At 44.0% G+C, this 20,785-nt stretch overlaps 1 protein-coding gene across 1 annotated transcript in view; it reads right to left on the bottom strand.

Moving 5' to 3' along the window:
* Window positions 1–6,615: 6,615 nt before the first annotated feature.
* Window positions 6,616–20,785, bottom strand: part of DMRT1 (doublesex and mab-3 related transcription factor 1) — an 80,406-nt gene continuing 66,236 nt past the window's right edge. The window contains exon 5 of the mRNA XM_015425898.1: window positions 6,616–6,770. Coding sequence (XP_015281384.1) covers window positions 6,616–6,770 — 155 coding nt within the window. The remainder of the gene's footprint in view (window positions 6,771–20,785) is intronic.

Here is a 20,785-nt window from a genome sequence, read left to right as displayed (position 1 = left end):
ATAATGATTTCTCCTTTTTAATACGTTACCGAAACTTGAGAGTGATGGGGGCAACGGGCGATCATTTGTGAGTGTGGAATTAAGCTTTTCAGTAGAAACGGCCAGGATCGATCTCACCCCCTTTCCTTCTTTATTTCATGACGAACTCAGATCAAACAGTACAGGCTTTCTCCGACTTGGAAACACAGGCGGCTAGTCTGGTCCCACAAGTTCATGAAGAAAACAGGATGTTGTCTGAAGTATATTACTATTACTATAAATCCAATGCGAGTTAAGATAAAAATTCTGTGTTAGAAAACTCCAGCACACATGATTTTTCTTGACTCCAAGTCTGGCTGCTGCACTCTGCTTAGCTATCTGGCACAGCTGAAGCGATCTGGGCCCATAACCTTTGTTGGGTGATAGTGAGATATCTCTTCTTGTTCTTCAGAACACCAGACAGAGACGGGAAGAGAAGCCACAAAATGGCTTTAGTCCCAATCAAATTCCTAGATCAGGGAGAAAATTCCCGGGCATTCTACATCTAAAGAACATTGGTTACATGAGAAACATGTGACTTCCTGTGAGTAACATAAACAAACATTTAACCCCAGATATACTGAGGGGATAGAGATGATATGCTTCTGATTCGCCAGATTCTCTTCCACATCTGAGCCTTCTGCTCAAATTTGCTCCCCATTTCAGAGGAAGGAAAGCCCCTGTTAATTGGGAGTAGCTACTGAATTCAAGGCTCCACCCTTGAACAAATGCATTATAGAATTTTTAAAATCCCGCAGAAGCCTGTGACCTCACCTAATGCACATCAGTTTCTATATGGATGGAAGAGAACAAAGTTTGAGTCCAGTGCCCCCTTTAAGACCAACAAAGTTTAATTCTGGGCACACCAGAATTAAACTGTGTTGGTCTTAAAGGGGCCACTAGACTCAAACTTTGTTCTGTTGCTTCAGACCAACACAGCTTCTCACCTGAATCTATATGGATGGAAGTCTATTTATAGTCCTCCTTTCTCAGACAGACTGAAGCAAATTACACAATTAAAAACAATGCAATAAGAGCAGCACAATGTTTTCAACCAAGGATGCAATAAAACTAGGTTACAAAATCAGGTAACTTTGTGCTGGCTAAAGCAGCCTCCGCTCCATTCCAGTGACTTGGGGATGTGGAACAAAATCTTAGGCCAGCAGCACTTTCAAGAGCACCAAAATTGTACAGGGCATGAGCTTTCCTAAATCAAAGCTCACTTCACCAGATGTGGGGTGAGATTACGCAGCTTTTGCCTGTGCTCTAAAGCCCTTTGCTGCACATACTTCAGGCCTGCATGTTGGCATCAAAAATGGTTCTGAGGATGAGATTTACTGATACAGCTCCAAGCGCTTGCTCAGCAGAAAACAGTGTTGCACTTACCTGTAACTGCTGTTCATCAAGGTGTCTTCTGCACACGCACACATTGGGACTGTGCTTGCGCAAGCCAGCCACGGGAAACTCTCTTACAACTAGTCTAGTACTTTCTCAACACTCTAGGGGGAGCCCCTCCCCTGTAGAGCTCATCAGGGGCCGTTTTCCTGCCTGACAGGCAGCCCCGTAGCTAGGGGATTTGGGGGGAGGGGGCCTCAGGGGCCCCGTCAGCTAATTAAATAAAAGCACAGTGCAGGTGGTAAGTTGGAGCACCTTGGGGGCAGTCCAGGAGGGAGGGTCCCAGAAGAAACACTAGGGGGCTGGGCCCCATGTTAGCTACAGGCCAGCTAATGGGTCACAAGCTCTGCAGGGAAGGCCCCCCCCTTCCCTCAGTCCTTTCTTCACCCCCACGTGATTTGTACATGTTTCTCTGCAGCTCTGGTTTTTGTGAGCTTGTTTTCTAGAATTTTCATTGCTTCTGGGGCCTTCCCTTTCTTCAGGATATGTCGCAGAAAGATCTATTTTAAAAATGTACCCAATGCGGAGCAGTATGAAAATGACCCCTTCGGATGAACACCTCCTTTGCCTTTTCTGCTTGGGCCTCAGAGAGGGGCTCACACAAGAATGTTAGGCTATAAAGAGATTAACTGGTGCTAATTGTCCAATCCACAGCTGCTTGTATGTGAGATTTCAACTTTCCTGAAAACAACCTATCCTTCCAGAAAGAATGCATTTAGCAGAAGCAGCCTATAAATGCTGTCGCCTCACCTGCTGAAGGGCTCAGGTGACATGTCCTGTTGCCAAGAGTGGTTGCACATAAAAAGAAAAGGGAGCAGTACAATTTACAACATGAATTTCATTCCAAGTTCTACACTGTACACAGCTTATGTGAAGTAACCTGCCAAGAGGAACCCCCTGTTAAACCAGGTCTGGTATAATAAGAGCTGGATGGTTCTCAGGTATCCACGGTGCTTATTTTTAAATACCAAATGGGAGAGAAGTTCTGCTTGCATTTCAGAAACCAACGAATTCTTTTGAATGTTCGAGTTGTATGTCATGTATGCAAATTCATGTCTGAATTTTCTGTTTTTGCATTTTTAAAATCTGAACTGAAAACCTACTTTCCTATGGGGTCATATTTCCAGATCTGTGGAATTGGATTGGTCAGAGTTGCATTGTACACAAAAGGAGGCAATTTGCAGTTGAGGTTGGCCATAAAAAGCCCTAGCAAAATCAAAATAAATTAAACTCATTTATGATTGCCAATTTTATTTTCAAAGTGCTTTTCTTAACACCTACATATGGAGGAGGATTTATACTACCCAGCGAATCCAACATCCTTCACTAGGAGTCTCAGAGCAGCTTACAAACTCCTTTCCCTTCCCCTCCCCACAACAGTCACCCCATGAAGTAGGTGGGGCTGAGAGAGCTCTTTCCAGAACTGTCCTTAGAAGAACAGCTCTGACAGCCCAAGGTCATCCAGCAGCTGCGAGTGGAGGAGTGGGGAATCAAACCTGGTTCTCCCGGATTAGAGTCCGTGCACTTAACCACTACACCAAACATATTCAGCAGTGACATATTCAGCATGCAGATGCAGTGATGGGAAAAGCTTCATCTGCTGAATCTTGTCATGCAGTTGTTAAAAGCACTGGAGCCTTTTCAAGATAAATAGATAGCAACCCAAGCCACTTGCCTGAGAATCTTCATCTTGGCCCTATATAAAGAGTTACGTATGAACCCACGGCAAAGCTCCCTTTGGCCCAAAATTTTTTCCTGCATCCTCCACAAGGATGATTAAGAACTGTTTCCATCCTGCCAAATGCCACATTTCCCAAGTTAAGAAATGTTAGTAAGATTTTTAGTAAGTGCTGTTCAGAACGGCATTTGTATGCAATTAAAATCTGCACTTTGTTTATTGATGTTTTGCCAAGTTCATGCAGAGGTATTAGGTAATTTGCTAGCTGTCTTGGACCCTCATAGGAAGGAAAAGGCAGGCCAACAGTATTTTTTAAAAAATAAAGTCCTTTCCAATACCTGATGCTATTTTTGTGCTTTAGGCTATGGGGAAAGAAACAAACCCCAAACTGTAACCTCCTCTAGCACTCACATCCTTAAAGGTCTTGATTCACTGATCCACAATGCGCTTAAATTGAAGTGCACCATGCATAGCACCCCCTGGACAATATTATCCGGGGGTCCAGGACTAAACATCTCCTGGTGGTTCTAGGTCCCAAAGAGGCCAGACTAGCAGCGACTAAGTCTAGGGCTTTTTCGGTGGCGGCTCCTACCTGGTGGAATGAGCTCCCAGAGGAGATCCGGGCCCTGCGGGACCTTGCACAGTTCCGCAGGGCCTGCAAGACGGAGCTCTTCCACCAGGCGTTTGAGTAGGAGCCGCCATGACTGTTACCATCTGTCTACGACTATTACTATCTGTCCTAGCCCTTATTACCAACTTGCCGTGAGCGCAAAAATGGTGGTACTGCGTGGAGCTGTGGCCACTAAGGATACCATCCTGATGATGTCATCTGTTCCCTTGTTAGTTGTTGTGGAGAGCAAATGTTGTATTGAATGTTTTTAAAATGCAGTTTTAATGTTTAATGTATTGGGCATTGGCCCCATCTGTACGCCACCCTGAGCCCGTTCGCGGGGAGGGCGGGTTATAAATTTAAATAAATAAATAAAATAAATAAATAATGTATTTGCATCACCCAGTTGCTTCATCGACAATTGGCACACATTTCACTGATGACCAGAGGACTGTTTAAGGCAACCCAGATGTCTGTAAACTGGGATGAAGAAAGTGCAGTATTTTGACGGGGATTTTGAGACAGTGTCTTCCAGTGATTAGAGGCGATCAATGATCTTGCATGCCCAGGCTCATCCTCACTTAGGGGCCCTCCCATCCTTTGTTGCCAGCCATCACTGGGTTGGAGCTTTACCAGCCTTCTTTGAGACTTTCTCATTGAACACTGAAATACACATTCTCCAAGAAGCACAAACTTACATGCCTTCACATAAGTCAATCTGTTTCATCAGTTCTCCACTTGCACAATAATACTCTCATTACCTGCTTCACATGTGATGACTGACTTTAGGAATACAAAAAGTATTCTGCTTATCTGCATATACAGAATTCATGATGCATGCAATCTGCAATTTATATAATATCCAGTGCTTCATTTATTAAGACGGGGTTTACAGTTCCTGATATCTTCATTTGTACTCAGAACACACAGGCAGGGAATACCAAAACCACCTCCATGAAACAGTCACTACATTTGAGCAGTAGTAGTCTTGGCACCGCACACATTTTATTCATAGATGCAGATTCTGAGGTAGGGGAGGCTCTGAAAATGTTGCTACTAATAGCAAAATGGCCATCCTTCCAAGATGAATCCCAGAGATACTTATACAGCAGGAAGGCTACCAATGAAAGATCAGATGCACAAGCTCATCTACCCATGCAATGCAAAGGCTTGTCCGCACACTCTGGTCAATCTAGTCTTGGAGGGGTGGGGGTGTCCACACAGTAATATTTGAGTGGCAAAATGTCACTCTGTTTTTGGTGCTTACAGAGCAGATACCATCCACTATTCTCAAAAGCTGTTTGCCTTGTTACCAGGGTATATGTGCTTGTGAGAATGAGTTTCAAGCCTCCCCAATAAATTAGAGACTAGGTTTCAACAACCATTCAGAAATTGCAAGAGAGACGGGAGGAGCAAATCCCATCTCCTGGCCGCCAGTGCCTCTTCCACTACCGAGGAGTACAGTCCTCTCCAGCCAGCGTTATTCTTGAGCTGCCCTCTGCTCCAACTGTGCTTTTGTCACAATGGCAACAGCGGTGGCGGCAGCAGCAGTGCAGTAGCAAGCTGACAAGTGTGATAAAATGATCTTCCTTAACTAAACTCGTAAAGCAATGGGCAATAAAACTCAATCTTCTGTAAAATCCAATTAAGTCATTATCTGACTGATTGTATCTTTAATTGAAAACAGAAGTGACAGTAAATTTCTGTGATATATCAGGATCAATCGATACCGCTATACGATTCAGCCCCGAGAAGTGATTTATAATGTCAAACCCATATAGGTAACTCCACATTATTCTCTCTAAAACCACTGGTGGATGAAATTAAGAGTAAGTGCATTTAATAAAAAACAAGATGGTCAGGTTATTGATTACAACAGATGGGGGTGAAATCAAATAGATGTTTTCAAAGCACAGAGTGAAGAAAATACAAGTAATTTCTTTCCCCCCCCTGTTTAATACAGCTCACCAACTATACACACAAGAAAATTTGGTCATCAATAACATTTTTATTTCAGGTACTGCTGCAACTACAGTGAACAATGAATATGTTTTTTAAAGACTAGTTTCATTTCAGGTTGGCTTCTGTAACCCAAGGAAAGTACACGCTAAGCAATTTTTAATACAATGCTGCAAATCCATAGTAACCTTTTAAGAAGATACCGTTCATAGGAAGCTAGGATTGTAGCCTAATGCAAATAGGTTAACTCATAAAATGCAAAATTATGTTAATTTTATGCTGCTGAGAGAAAACATGCCTGTTCAGAGACTGGCATCTTCCACAGAAATAAGCAACCACAAAGGTAACTTAATCACAGGGTTTTTTTCTCCTTTAAAAGCTATTGTTCTTGGACATATTTTCACCTCTGGAGTCTGTAAACCCTGGAAGAACTTTACTTCTTCTGAGGATCCTTTGCTGTTCTGTAGCATCTTAAAAGTTTTAAGTGAAAACATTTACTTTTGCTGCAAAGAATTTATGAACCTTTTATGCCAGTTCCTAAAATACCCATCGCATCCAAAACTGTATTTATCTGGCTTCTGAACACTGTTAAGGAATTAACTAAACCCCTTTGCACTATAGAAATCTAATATACACAAATTTAAGTATCTTAGCAGTTCATCTAACTGTGATTGCATGTTATTGGCAAAATATCCTGTTTTTATAACTACAATTATATCCCGTAATCTTTGTTTAGTGTCCCTTGAATGGACAGCACAGAAACGGCCACAGCAATCTGCATGGCTTTGGCCCCTCAACTAGTGTAGCAATTCAGTGTTCTGCACCCACCACACGCATAAAGGGGATAAATCAAACATTTCTTTTCCAACAGTTACTTCGGCATCAATCATCACAAAACAGACAAACACAACAAGAAGGCACTTCTCCAAGGAATCCAGGATTCGCTCAGCATCGCTTATTCGCCATCTTCCAGAACAGCATTAACAGTGAATGTGCCAGAATCCGAGGTTGACTCGCACTCCAGGACAGCTTTGGTGCTCTCATTGTTGATGGGAGAGCTGCTGGAAAGTGAAACCAAGCCAGAATCCTGACTACTGGGTGGTGAAAATACTGAGGAAGCAATGGAGAGGGGGGGGGGAGAGAGAAGAAGAAAAAAACCATGTTGAAAGAGGGCGAATGAGACAGCACCACAAACACACACAAAACCACAGCAAAATCAGGTGACAGGTGAATCATCCCCACCCCTGATGTCTCTTTCCCACTGCATGTGAAAGTTGCTGCTGTTGGGGAAGGGATGCATCCCTCCATTTTTGGTATTTTGAGTTGCACAATCCAGAGAACTGGGAGTATTTTCCCCTTCAGTGCCCACAGATTCACACCCTTGTTTCCTTCTACCAGGACATCCCTTTCCCAATTCCTACTGAATCACTGCTGATCCATGGGGGTGTTCTGTGACTGCTGCTTGTTCTTGGAACTTGGGAACAAGGACACTTAATGAAAACCGGATCAGAAATGGTTTTCTCTCTGGCTCCAACTTGGTGGAACTCCCTGCCTACTAACATCAGGGATTTGTTACAATTCTGCAGGGCCTGCAAGGCAGAGATATGCCACCAAACATATGGTTGAGGACAGCAACGGGTTTTTAATGGTTCTTAGCAGTTTTAATATCTAGCTGGCTTTTAACTGCTTTTCACGCCCTTTCCCCCATGCTGATGTAAATTGAGGGGGTCAGGAATTTATATTATGGCACCATGCAGATGTTTAGTTTTACTGATTGGGATTTTAGACTGTGTATTGTATTTATATGTATTTTATGAATTTTGTTGTGAACCTCCCTGAGCTCGCATGTGGGGAGGGTGGCATAGAAGCCTAATTAAATAAATAAATAATAAACAGTGATTTCTCCTGTAACCCCGGAGAGCAAAGTAAAAAAAGCTCTGGACAGCACCTGTGGAATTCCTAAAGCAGTTGGGGCAATCTTTATAAGTCAGTCTGTAAACCAAGCTTCCAACTTGTTCAGTGACAAGAGCCTTCAGCAAAGCATTCAAGAAGCCTTCATGTAGTCATTGAAGTGAGTCCATATTGAGAGCTGGCTCTTGAATTGGCTGCAAAGCTGCATTTGAGTAGCGCTCAGATATCCTTGCGAGCCAATGTTGATGTAGTGGTTAAGAGTGGCAGGACTCTAATCTGGAGAATCAGGTTTGATTCCCCACTCCTCCGCATGAAGCCAGCTGAGTGACCTTGGGTCAGTCACAGTTCTCTCAGAGCTCTCTCAGCCCCACCACCTACCTCACAGGGTGTCTGTTGTGGGGAGAGGAAGGGAACTGGGAAGGCGATTGTAAGCCGCTCTGAGGCTCCTTCAGGTAGGGATAAGTGGGGTATAAAAACCAACTCTTCTTCTTCTTCCCAGCATCAACACAGTTAATGACGTGCCTTAAAATGGCAGAACATATGGCAGAACAAGGAATTGTTAAGAGTTCAATCCTATGGGTTGCCCCCATCATTTTCTGGCAAGGGTCCTGTACCTTTAACAGCTATACAGCAAGCAGAAATTCAGAAAAGTGAAGCCTTTTCTCCGTGATGGAAGAGCTTCCCCAGCCCAATTTCAGCTTATTGGGTAGCTGTTAAAAGTGCAGGAGCCTTGCCATGAAAAAAATGTGGTAAGTGATGGCCGTATGTACTGGCTGTTGTCAGAAAACCACTTGGCAAGAGTCCTCAAACTCGATTGCCACATTACCAGTGACAACTGGGCCCCCCCATCATCATCACTTGTTTTCTGGGACACCTAGCACAAAGAGCCCTTCCTACACTGCAGAGTACTTGAAGCAGCAGCCAGGTCTTCCACTGGGCTGATGCACCCTTGTCATCGCTGCAAAAACTTGTGAGAAGAAAAGGGTCTCTTTCATTCTGTGCTGCGCTTTGGAAAAATCAGCAGTGATGATCTGCGCTGCTCTACTCCTGACAAAAGGCTCAAGAGAGGAAAGGAACTTGTCAGTGACAACCGCAGGCAACAGTTGACTACTAAGCCAAATCAATGGATCCTTGCTGATCCCACATAATTAAGGCAATGAACATGAATTTCTGCGTGGATTCATGTCCTGCCCTAGTGTGAGGGGGACCCAAGTGATGAAGGTCCATCATACATACAGAGGACGTTTTCACATGTCCCATGGAAACATCTGAGTTAATCTCAGGGCAGCAGTTTTGTACATACAACCACATTGCCAAGTTAACGTAGGTAGCAGGTCCAAATCATTGGTGCTGGGGGAAGAGCACGTTAACTAAAACAAGACAGGAGGAAAGAATCCCGTCTCCACAAAAATAAAGCAGAACCTCAAAATGGAAGTATTAAAGAATCTAAAAACAAATATACTTCAAGAAATATTTGCAACATTTCCTTCTGATATAGATACAAAAACAAAGCAAAAGGGTCTCTGACATTGCACACGTTTGATGAGTCAAGATCCACCCACAGCACTCCCTTCCTGCCTAGCCTGGATGTAATTAAGGGGAAGCTGCAGTGGTAATTTCTCTCCTCATTAACTTCCTGATTGGTTTGAGGCTCAGAATTCCACCGAGCTGCCGTTTGTCACCAAATTCAAATGGCCAATCGTTAAGACTAATGTTTGTGTAACTAACTGCCAGCATCTGCCATGGCTTCTTGTACAACAATAATAGTGAAAGGGTAACATTCATGCTCCTCTGTTAATTCAGCATGTATTCATCAATAAGGAAATCTATGATGTAATTAGCAAAATGCATCGGTAGACAAGTGCTAGAGTCATTTGTAGAAAACTAAATCACAGGAGAAGTTGCAGGAGTCCTTAATATGTTACCCATAGTACTTGCTCTATTTTCAGGGGTTTATAGTTTAGCAGAGAGTAGTGCCAGGCTAAGATCTTTTTGATACGGAGTAGTTCAACTCCCCTTGACTTCATTCATTTAAAGCAGCTGGATTTCACCCAATGTTTTCAAGCTATGGTGGATCTAATACAATCACTTACACACAAGGGGTGGTGTTAATGTCCTGAACTCCATCATTAAACCATTAGGTGTTAAAATGAGACTGATGCTGACATCACTGAGGTAAGCAAGCCAATTCATTTGCAAGAAGCCGGGGGGGGGGGGGCTTTAGGGACTACTTTAAGTGTTATTAAATGACAGATCCTCAGCCATCCTAGGCTCCATAAACCTGCAGCTGCTATTCCTAATCTTGTAAAAATCTAGATCCCTTCCTTTCTTCCTTATCTGCCAGCAATGGAGAGAGATCAGGTCTAAGTTAGGCCACTCTGAGGCATAAAGGTAAAGGTTTCCCTTGCTCGAAAGCCAGTCGAATCCGACTCTAGGGATGTGGTGCTCATCTCCGTTTCCAGTGCTGTCCAAAGACATTTCCGTGGTAATGTGGCTGGCATGACTAGATGCCAAGGTGCATGGAACGCTGTTACCTTCCCACCGAAGTGGTACCTATTTATCTACTTGCAATTTCTTGTTTTTGAACTGCTAGGTTGGCAGGAGCTGGGACCAGAGATGGCAACTCACTCTGTCTTGTGGCACTCAGGTCTCAAACTGCTGAACTACTGACCTTCCAGCCTGCAGTTCAGCGTCTCAACCACTTGAGCCACCACAGCCCCTCAGAGATGGGGCATACAGCAGTTAAAAAGTCTCTCCGTGGAGATAGGGCAAAAATGGGGGGGCCTCCTCCCATCAGAGAGATGAAAACTTTTGGCCCACTCCCACCCCTGGATGTGGAAGGGAGAAGAAAACCCATCCAAGGAGGTCCTCTGTCGCTGACAATAATACTTGATGCACAATCTTCTTATCACTTTTTTTTTGCCACCCCATCCCATTGGGTTTTCAAGGCAAGAGACATTCAGAGATGGTTTGCCATTGCCTGCCAGCGCATCACGACCCTGGCATTCCTTGGACATCTCCCATCCAAAGACTCACCAGGGCCAACCCTGTTTAGCTTCTGAGATCTGCTGACATCAAGGTAGCCTGGGCTACCCAGGTCAGGGCTCATATTACTTAGTGCCATCAAAGATAATGAGCAGTGCAGTGCTTTATGAGTCTTTAGAAGTCTAACACAAAAACAGTAGTGATCATCAAATTATGGTTAGGTGCCATCTCATGGATTGGGATGTCCTAGAAAATGTACTAAAATATTTACACCCTGAAACTGAGTCTTTTGGTTGGTTGTCATAGCTATGTGAACTGTTTGGACAGAATTATTAGCTGCAAAGGAAAACAGGACTATGATACCTTTAACAGTTGCATTTTAAAAAGATTTAAGTAGATGCAGTTTATTCAGCCTTGCCTGGCAAGCTGTGATTGCCAAAATTTCCCCTTTAATGAAAACACTAAAGATACAGCAGCTTGTTTCTCCTTTGCATCTGACCATCCCTTGACAGTGTTTGACTTGAACAGTTTGGATATAGCCTTTGTTTTCTTCCATGGAAGTCAACTGTTGCAAAATTTGTGTGGACATTGGAAAATTGAGGAAGATATTGGAAGAAAAGGACCAGATTCTGTGTCTTAGCTTCAGCCTCCAGAGGGGGGTTACAAGATAGGCAAACTGCTTTACTCTTCTGCCTCTGTCTCGTTGAGGTGTACACTGATAGTTCTCAGGGAAATTGCCTTCCTTCCTTCTGTTCACACTTCTCTCTCTCTCTCTCTCTCTCTCACACACACACACACACACACACACACACACACACACACACACACAAAGGAGAAGCATGTTGCCCTGTTTTTTTTAACAATGGATGCAAGGCATGCATCCCTGCATCCACACCCATCCTAGTCTATATATCTAATACCGAAGTCGCCCCCTGCGTGCGGATACTTATTTCCGCACATCGGGGGCACCTGGGGGGGAGGGAGATTTTTGTGCACACTTGGGGCAGTCCCCAGGTGTGCACAAAAATCTGAAAACTGTAAAAAAATATCGGGGGGATACTTAAATCCCCCCAAAAGTAAAAGAGCGTCCCCTGCGCATGCGCAGGGAATGCTCTTGGAACGGCTTCAGCCTCGCCACGGGGGCTGGAGTTTGTGGGCTGGAGGGGGTGCGCGCGTTCTTTCCCTCCCCCCTGGACCACCTTGGCTTTCTGCAGAGCGCTGAAACGCAGCTGGTGGACGAAGGGGCTCCGCACCGGCGGGCCTCGCTCCTCTTCGCCGGCTTCCTCTCCTCTGTCTCCGTTGCCTCCCTCGCCCGGGGCGCAGCATCCCTGGCCCTTCAGCCTCATGATGTGGGCGGGGAGGGAGGAACGGGGGGGCTGAGGCGGCGGGGTGGATGGGTGGGGTTGGGCGCAGAATCTGTTCCCGCGGAGGAGGAGAGGCGGCGATCGAGGTGGAGGGTTTCGACACTGACTAGGCCGAGCCGGCGGCGGTGGGGGCGATGATGGTGGAGGGCGGAGGAGGTCCCCGCCGCGCTCGCCCGCTGGGTCTCCCTCCGCCGCAGGGAGGGGAGGAGGAGGAAGAGGACGACGCACGTTTCTGTCAGGCACCGCCGCTGCCACCGAAGAAATGCCCGCTGCTAGGGGAGGGGGAAGCTTGGCGGGCTGAGGCACCACCCCCTATAGGGGGTGGTGGCTGAGGTCAGGCCTTGCCATGGGTTCCGGGGATCGGGGGGGACAGGGGAAAAGGCTCAGCTGCGGGTGCTTCTCCCGTGGAGTGTCTCTCCCCCCTGCGAGTATCGCGGGTCCGCCTCTTGTTACTTATATTCTATTTCTGGCTGCAGTCACACACACTAAATAATCTACTTTCAGTGCACTTTCCAACTGGATTTTATTGCGTAACTGGCAAAATCCAGTTGGAAAGTGCATTGAAAATGGATTATGTAGTGTGTGTGACCACAGCCTCTATCTCTCATCTATACTGTAGAATGGAGTTCCTATAATAAAGAAGTCTTAATAATCTTAAATCTGACTGCCAGCTCTGTGTAACTGTAAGTCTGTTAGCACAATCCGTACCAAAGTTTTGCAGCGTGGAAAGCATTGGGAACTCTGCTGCATTTTTAGAGATTCCTGGCTGTACCAAAATCAGAGAATCCAACAGAAGGCAGCAATAAATTTAAGAGAGAAAAGTCCTGGCAGCCTAAGTGTGGGGGGCCGGCCTCAAAAAAATTCAAACACTCTCCAAAAAAGCTCTCATTTTCTCTAAGATATAATTTTGTTCAACTTTCTTCCCCTTACTCATTCTCCTAGGAACAGTAGTCATTATTTTTCTCTTTTCCTAAGAATCACAGGTAGAGAGGAATTTGTCCAAAACTATTCAGGAACTCAGTCGGTACTGGAACTGAGATATGGATTCACAACTCTCAGGACTGAGCCACTGTTGCGTCTTCTTTCCTGTGTTACACGATCATCTGTACTTTGCCTGGCTAAATGCTATTTTGCCAATATCACAGGGGGGAATGCAAAAAAGAAAGTACACAAGCACCAAATTCAAGTCAAGGCTGACACCGTACAAAGAACTACCTTGAATGATCTCCTGTAAGTCAATGGCCTGGAAAACGGAATATGCTTCTAGCAATGTGAGAAGCCACTAGGATAGTCATGCTTGGAAGGCAAAACGTTCTTTGTGTTTACATTTAAAAACCATTAGACTCTTAATAAGAAGCAATTTTTTAAAGATTTAAGCTCTCAAGCAGTGCAGTTCATTTATTTAAGCTCTTTCATCCTCTTATTCAGGGAAGAAAAATATCTGTTCTCTAAGCTACTCAGTATTAAGGAACTAAAGTCTCGATTCTAATGAAACAAACCCAAAAACAAAGAGGTGTACAAAAAAGTGGGGTGTGATCGCCATCACTTCACAGTGAAAAACTCTGTGATATGACTGAAAACTAACTTGGTGATGTGTGAATTATGGGGTGCAGACACATAAATTATGGATTAAATCCAGCGTAGTTCCAGTTTGGAAATGAGACAGGTAAATGCCAAGGGACATTATTTTGGTCTAAAGCATTTGCTCTTTGAGGAAGCTCTCACTGCTTAACAGTAGTTCAGATTAATTTATTAGACATATGACCCAGAGAATTGCTAAACCTAATCTTGCTGTCCAGGCCCTTGGAAAACAAGAGTCTGGAATGCTGGTGAGCTCTGATAAGCAAGAATTTGTGTAACTCCTGAAAACTAGAAAGAAATCAAACCAGTGTGCATGTTCTGAGTTTGCTGTAACCTGGGATCTGCTCTGCTTCTGCTCTGGGACTAGCATTGTGTTTATGGCTAAGTATCTCTCCATGTCTGCAACCGGAAATAATCAGAATTTTAGAAGGATGTCTTGGCCATTTGTTGGAATTGCAAGTTGCTTACACTTCAGTCATTACAGAGTTAAATGTTGTTTGTTAGGAAACAGGATGTTACGTTACATAATGTATTCTACGGCGGGAACGTTTGTGGGAATTGTTTATCCTAATGAAGTGAAATGCTTTGATCTAGCATTCATGTATTCACAAGGTTTATGGCCCTTTGTGTGAACCAAAGAGGAAGTTCTCTTCTAGAAGTCAAGACAGAAAGATGTAGCTGTTAGCATATAGTACTGAAAGTAACTGCAAGTATGTAACCTTTTATTTTATTTCTTTTATCCAAGGTACCTTACCCATGTTTTATTTTGTTTTATAGTAAAGATATTTTTCTTTTACTAAGTGTGTGCTCTTGTGTTTGCAATACAACCATCGACCCTGAATCAAAGAATCCCAACACCATTCCATAGGAAACACCAATGACTGCCATGGAAATGTCCACCAATCTGACCCACACATTATAACAGTTATAGTAAAACACTATTCCAGTTTATTACTGTTTCTGGTCACACTGTGGTGGATTCACTGTGTACTTTCCTAAAGTTATCAATTTCTGTCATAATATTTTTAAAAATCTAAATTCCACCAGGTAAAGACAGAACTACAGTAGCTTTTTGCATCCTGGCTTTAGGACTGAGATTCAGGAAGACTGAAATAAAGGTCCAAGATATAAGATGAAGGTATGCAATATAGCAGTCTTGCTGAAGTGTGAATTTGCTTAGTGACTAGATAGGAGGGGGGGGGGGGGGGGGGGGGGGCAAGGGACCTGTTCGTTTATATACCAGAATTATCACTATCTGAAGGATATGTTAGGTGACTGTCATGATTTTTTTTTTAAACCAAACTCTTATTTTTAAAGCCGCAGGAGCCAAGATTGGGGAAAGAGAACAAGGCCTAATTAACTCTTTCCGCTCCTCATGCCTTTCCCCCTACTGAAAATCACCACTCTCATGTTGCTTTTACTACTGATAGGGAAAATTTACCAGGGTTTCTACAGGGGTAAAGACAGCTTGAGAGCAGAAATCTCCAGTAATTAAAAAAAACTGTCCATCTCATGCTGTCTTCTAAAGCACAGCCCCTCACCTGTAATCTGAAAACAAAAAAAGTCTGGAAAACTAACCATGGAATGACATGAAACCTGCCCTACCTGTGGACCGGTTTCCACTCTGCAAAGCTGACTTCTGGCATTGGATGTTACCCATCTATGACCGTTATCTGGCCTGCTAGGTTTCCACTGTAATCTGAGTCTGCCTAGTGCCATCCATATTAATCACCTACGGAAGCTGATGCAGGTATCATATTAAATGCAGGTATTATGTTAAATGCTTTAAAGAGGGGCAATTATTTGTTGTTTGTTTATTCTGCAATGTAGTCCCTGCCAGTCAACCTACCAGTCACAACTACAACAGTTAAAACTATAAAGGTAGATACATTAAAAACATTAGAACAAAGTTTGAGTCCAGTGGCACCTTTAAGACCAACAAAGTTTTATTTAAGGTATGAGCTTTTGTGTGTATGCACACTTCCCCAGATACATTGAAATGGAAGTTAACAGTCCATACATATAGGCAGATGGTGAACAGAGTTGGGGTGAATGGTTGTGAGCTGTTTTATTGCAAAGGAACTTCAGGAACAGACTGGAAAGGGAAATGTGCTGAATTACACATTACGACAACACTCAGAACAACCCCTCCCAGGACAACAGGGATATTGGTTTCTTATCTCACTATATATACTAAACTCATTCAGTTCTTACATGTGTATTCTTACCAAGAAGGGCTATACAGCCCACCTCAAAGAAAACTATGCTGTTAGTTACCTCTATGCTTGAGAGGAGATGAATGGAGCATAACAACAGGATCTAAATACAACTAAGTTTGAGTCCAGTGACACCTTTAAGAGCAACTAAGTTTCATTCAAGGTATGAGCTTCCATGTGCACGCACACTTTCTCAGATACATGTATGCACACGAAAGCTCATACCTTGAATAAAAATATTTTGGTCTTAAAGGTGCCCTTGGACTCCAACTTTGCTTTCCTGCTTCAGATCATCATGGCTGCCTACCTGGATCTAACAGGATCTCAATTATTTATGCTTAGCACCCCACAATTAAGAAGGATGCATTTACATATTAGTCTTCTATTCTGACATGTTTATTTACTCCAGTGTCTTTCCCTCATAATTAAATCCAAACAAATAATGACCATATAAACTTAGCTTGTTATTCCTGTTTAGTCTTTGCATCTGTTAAAACATCTTCATTATGTTGTATGCCAATTTGCTGTTCACCATCTGCCTATATGTATGGACTGTTAACTTCCATTGCAATGTATCTGAGGAAGTGTGCACGTGTATAAGAGCTCACACCTTGAATAAAACTTTGTTGGTCTTAAAGGTGCCCCACTGGACTCAAAACCTTGATCTACTGCTTCAGACCAACTTGGCTCCCTGCCTGGATCTACATTAAAAACATGTTTGTTTCTTAGAAAAGCAAACATTCACAGAATCAATACGATAAAGCCCTACCAGTAGTCTCCTATTAAGTTATTATAAATGTATGCCCATGACAATACAAGACTGTGTGACTGCCAAAGGTATGGAAGAAAAGCTGATTCACATGGAAAACAATCATAAGCAAGTCTACTCAGAATCTAAGCTCGATTCAATGGGGCTTACTTCCAGGGAAGTGTTCTTAGGACTGGAGGGATGATCACAATGTCAGACTAATCTTGTGAAAACTCCTAGACCTCTCTTAACAACTCAACATTATTTGCTTGACCCACAGATTTCACATGGCTAACCACGATCTCAAAAGTAACTTGCATTCACAGTACTAATTCACAGATGAAGGGCTGGTTGCAACGTGATGATGTTGGGAAATAATTTCCGTGGGGATTTTATGTGGAAAACATTACAACACAATGGAAATGGCAAAATGGTCAACACATTCCATGGACCATTTCACACACAAAAAAATTGGGCTGGAATTTGTCATCTTGGCACATGGGCATTTCTTGCATTGGATGTTCCATTACAATGAACCTACGGCCCCTGCCACACGGGGGGGGGGGGCACGGGCAAAGTGCGGCTTTTGAAAGCCGCACCAAAAGAGACACACGGCGGCAGGATCACATAGATCCCCTGAGCCGCTGCGCAGTTCCTCCCCGGCACGATCAGATGCCAGGGGGAAGCCACTGAAGAAAGAGTGCTGCAGCCGAACTGCGCATGTGTGCACATGCGCAGTTCGGCCAGGAGCCTGGATTGCTCCAGACGACGGGTGCACCGGCGATCCCACGGCCGTGCTTGATGCGGCATTCCAGGTAAGTCCTCCTCTGTAGGTGGTTCTTTTTTGCAGCGGGTTTTCCGGCTTTAGGGATGGATCGGGGACGGGTGCGCGCCACCCAGATGTTGCGGTGAGATCGCGCCCGTTTGCTGCGCCCCCGATCCGTCCCTCTCCCGGGCCAAAACTTTCCGTGTGACCGGGACCTACATATGGCAGCCATTCCAAAGTAGTCAATGGGAGGAAAAGACATACATTACCTGAGAAGTTACTCTTACCTGATGAATCTTTATAGTATTTGTACAGTCAGGTGGATGGATCAAAGATTTAAATATAACAAACACAAACCATAAATGCCTTTAGAAATTAATTTTCTTCTTTTTGTATCTGTGGTCAAGTAAAGATCCCAACTACCAGTCAGATCCTGAATGACTCTTAAACAGCACAAAATAATTTTACCTGGTATCTCAGCAGATAAACGTATGCTCCCTGCGCAATGAAGCTAATAGCTCAGCCTCAGTGCTAGCAGGTGGGGGACATCAAAGGATGGCCTTCAATAAGCTCACCAGTTTTAGCGTGTGGATTTTTTCCCTGCAAACGGGGGACTTTGGGTTTTCAGAATCTGAAATTTCAGTTGTGGCAGGCCCCACGGTGTAGATTTGCCCATCTAGATGGGGGCTAGCCCTTGGATATTAGTGGTTTTGCCTTTATCTGGGAGTGCAGACCTTACTCAGCACACCAGAGTTAATGCCTTACTCCATCCCCACTCCCCAACCAGCCACCTTTGGTAAAATCAGAGAGCAACTAATATGCGCAGTCACTTCAACAGAAATAAATTAGACCAGCTCAATTCCCTTTTTTTTTTATGACGAAAGAATGATAAAGAAATGGACACGTTTCAATTGCAGAGGCTGAAAATGGTGCCACTAGAAAATATATGACGTTACACAAACCTGTACAGCTGTGAATATACTTCTGTTTAAAAATATCACTGGCTTTCAAAAAATGTAAACAACTCTTATTCTACAGCGTGAAGAATTAACTATTTGGCTTTACCCCAGCTAAGTAAGTTAGTTTGAAAGGTCTGGAGCATGCAGGCTTTACATGAAAACCTTCTTTGTCTAAGTAATGCCGGCGTGTCCCTGGTACATGAAGCAGACATGCACAACAAATTTATGGACAAGCTTTAGAAAATAGCAGCTTTGGCATTTGCATGCCTGATCTCCTTCAACAGGTCTGCAAGAAAAAGAAATATCATTTTATGATCGCTCATTTGGCTCAGCAACAATTGCTTTTCAAAGAAGGAAAAGGAGAAGAATGTAATTGAACATAAGTGCCCTCTTTAGTAGCTTAGCCTCCGACAGCCTGAGGCGAGAGCTATACTGATGTCCTACAAGGCCTGACAAGAGTGCTGAGTGCTAGAGCTAGCAATTACCCTGGTATTTAACCAAATCTATTGCTCATCAGCAAAGCGTTTAGTGCGGGAGTCGGAGCGAGACAGGCTGACATGGAGCACAGTTACTTAACTGTCCCCTCCAGCGATTATGTTTTTCTGCAGCTCAAGAGTCATGTCAAATTAAACAACAACACATTGACTTTTCACTTCTAGAAACATTAAGGTGTGATTGACAACTCCAGGATGCTATAAGCCAGCCACTATAATCAACAAACGGAGGTTCTGCTTATTTGTGGGGCAGACTTCCTCATCTCCCTGCCTCCGCCCTTCTCCCAGGGTATTTCCTTCTGCGCTCCTCTCCAGTCTTCTCCAGTTTGCTTCATGGGCTCTCTTTGTAAACAAGTGATATTTTCAGTTTGGGAAGTAGAAGGTGAGGACAGAAGAGGAGCAGAAATGATTACTGGGTTTCAGGCTAGAAGCTGTTTCCTTTCTCAGTCAAACACAATTCATTTTGCAGAGCCTGAGCAGCCTCAATGCAGACTAGCGTTTGAGAAGTGGCAGTGTAAGAGCTACAGCTACTGCCCCGAAGGGTTGTTTCGTCTGTGGGGGTTCCAAGCTGTTGGGTGATAGTGAGATATTGAAAAAAATGTATTTAGCAGAAGTCCAGCAGTCCCGGAATAAAATAATTCAGACTCAGAGTCCATGTGTGATTAAAATATAAAGTTTTTACTAAATTCTAGCATGGGAAGGGTAACTGGGATGAAAATAACAACAGAGCAAAATCTGCTACATCCTTACTCTACAAAGACAAAACTAGAAGAGAGAGATTATGGCTACTCTTCTTCTTCGTCTTCAGAACACCAAACAACGATGGGAAGAGAGCCATAAAATGCTAATACAACTTGACACTTTAGTCCCAATCAAATTCCTAGATCAAGGAGAAAATTCCCGGGTATTCTACAGCTAAAGAACATTGGTTACATGAAAAAAACATGTGACTTCCTGTGAGTAACATAAACAAACATTTAATCCCAGATATACTGAGTGTTTTCAACTTGTAATACCCAACACAAGCCCTGACTGCTGCTGGTCTGGCATATGGGCAATAAGGAGACATCCACAGGAGCAGGATAAGAGACTACACAGATTTCAGGTATCAGGATTACAGTATGTGAACATTTAAGTTTCAAAGGGTAGCTGTGTGGGTCCTCAAAGGGGTCTGACAAAGGGAGCTTTGATTCTCGAAAGCTTAGCGCCCCCCTTTCAATATGGATGGTACTACCGGACTTGAATCCAGTATGTGAAAAGCCTCTTAAAACATGCTGGTAACTTAAGCCCCAGTAAGTAGAACCAGCAAACCCTCTATGGCCTAGTTCTGTCTCCTCTTCAGTCAGAAAAGGAAGGCCATGCAAATGGGTGTGTGCGCGCTATACGGATATGGTGTCCAACGTCTCTCATTGAGCTCTATGTGTAAAAACACCTGTTCTGGACTTCTGACCCACAAGACCATGCAGGTCCCACACTCCTGCAAACAAAGTTCCCTGGAGGCAGAAAGGACTTGTGGGTGGAGGGGGATGCAGGGAAGATCTGTGACTTTTAAATCTGTGGACTGCTGGGTCAAACCTTTTCACAGAATCATAGAATGTTAGAGTTGGAAGATACCTTGCAGGTCATCTAGTCCACCCCCCTGCACTCTACAGGAGCGTAGCCGAAAGAGAGCCCTACAGCATCCCCGAAAGAGGGTCGTCCAGCCTCCGCTTGAAAACTCAATGACTTCCCTTGCCCCGTGCCACACTTCTTGCTTGTGTGTCTCCTTTCTGTGCCTAGTGCTGATTCCCTAATAAGCAGGGGTCATTTAGTAGAAAAAGAGGTACAGGAGCTCATTAGCATGACTCATTTGCATATGGGGGGTCAACAGTGGGAGGGCTTCTAATGTCCTGGCCCCACTGCTGGACCTCCTGATGGCACCTGGTATTTTTGGCCACTGTGTGACAGAGTGTTGGACTGGATGGGCCTTTGGCCTGATCCAACATCGGCGTCTCTTATGTTCTTATGCCACACCCCTGGCATCACCGGAAGTGTGTCAGAAGGCAACACCTACTGCTCAGGCTCCACTGGACTGTTTTGGATTGCTAGCTATTGGGGGGGG

This window comes from Gekko japonicus, unplaced genomic scaffold, assembly GCF_001447785.1.
Source record: "Gekko japonicus isolate JY-2015 unplaced genomic scaffold, Gekko_japonicus_V1.1 scaffold31, whole genome shotgun sequence".
Lineage (NCBI taxonomy): Eukaryota > Metazoa > Chordata > Lepidosauria > Squamata > Gekkonidae > Gekko > Gekko japonicus.
The sequence above is the reverse complement of the archived record's forward strand: the minus strand, read 5'-3'. Positions and strand labels throughout refer to the sequence as shown.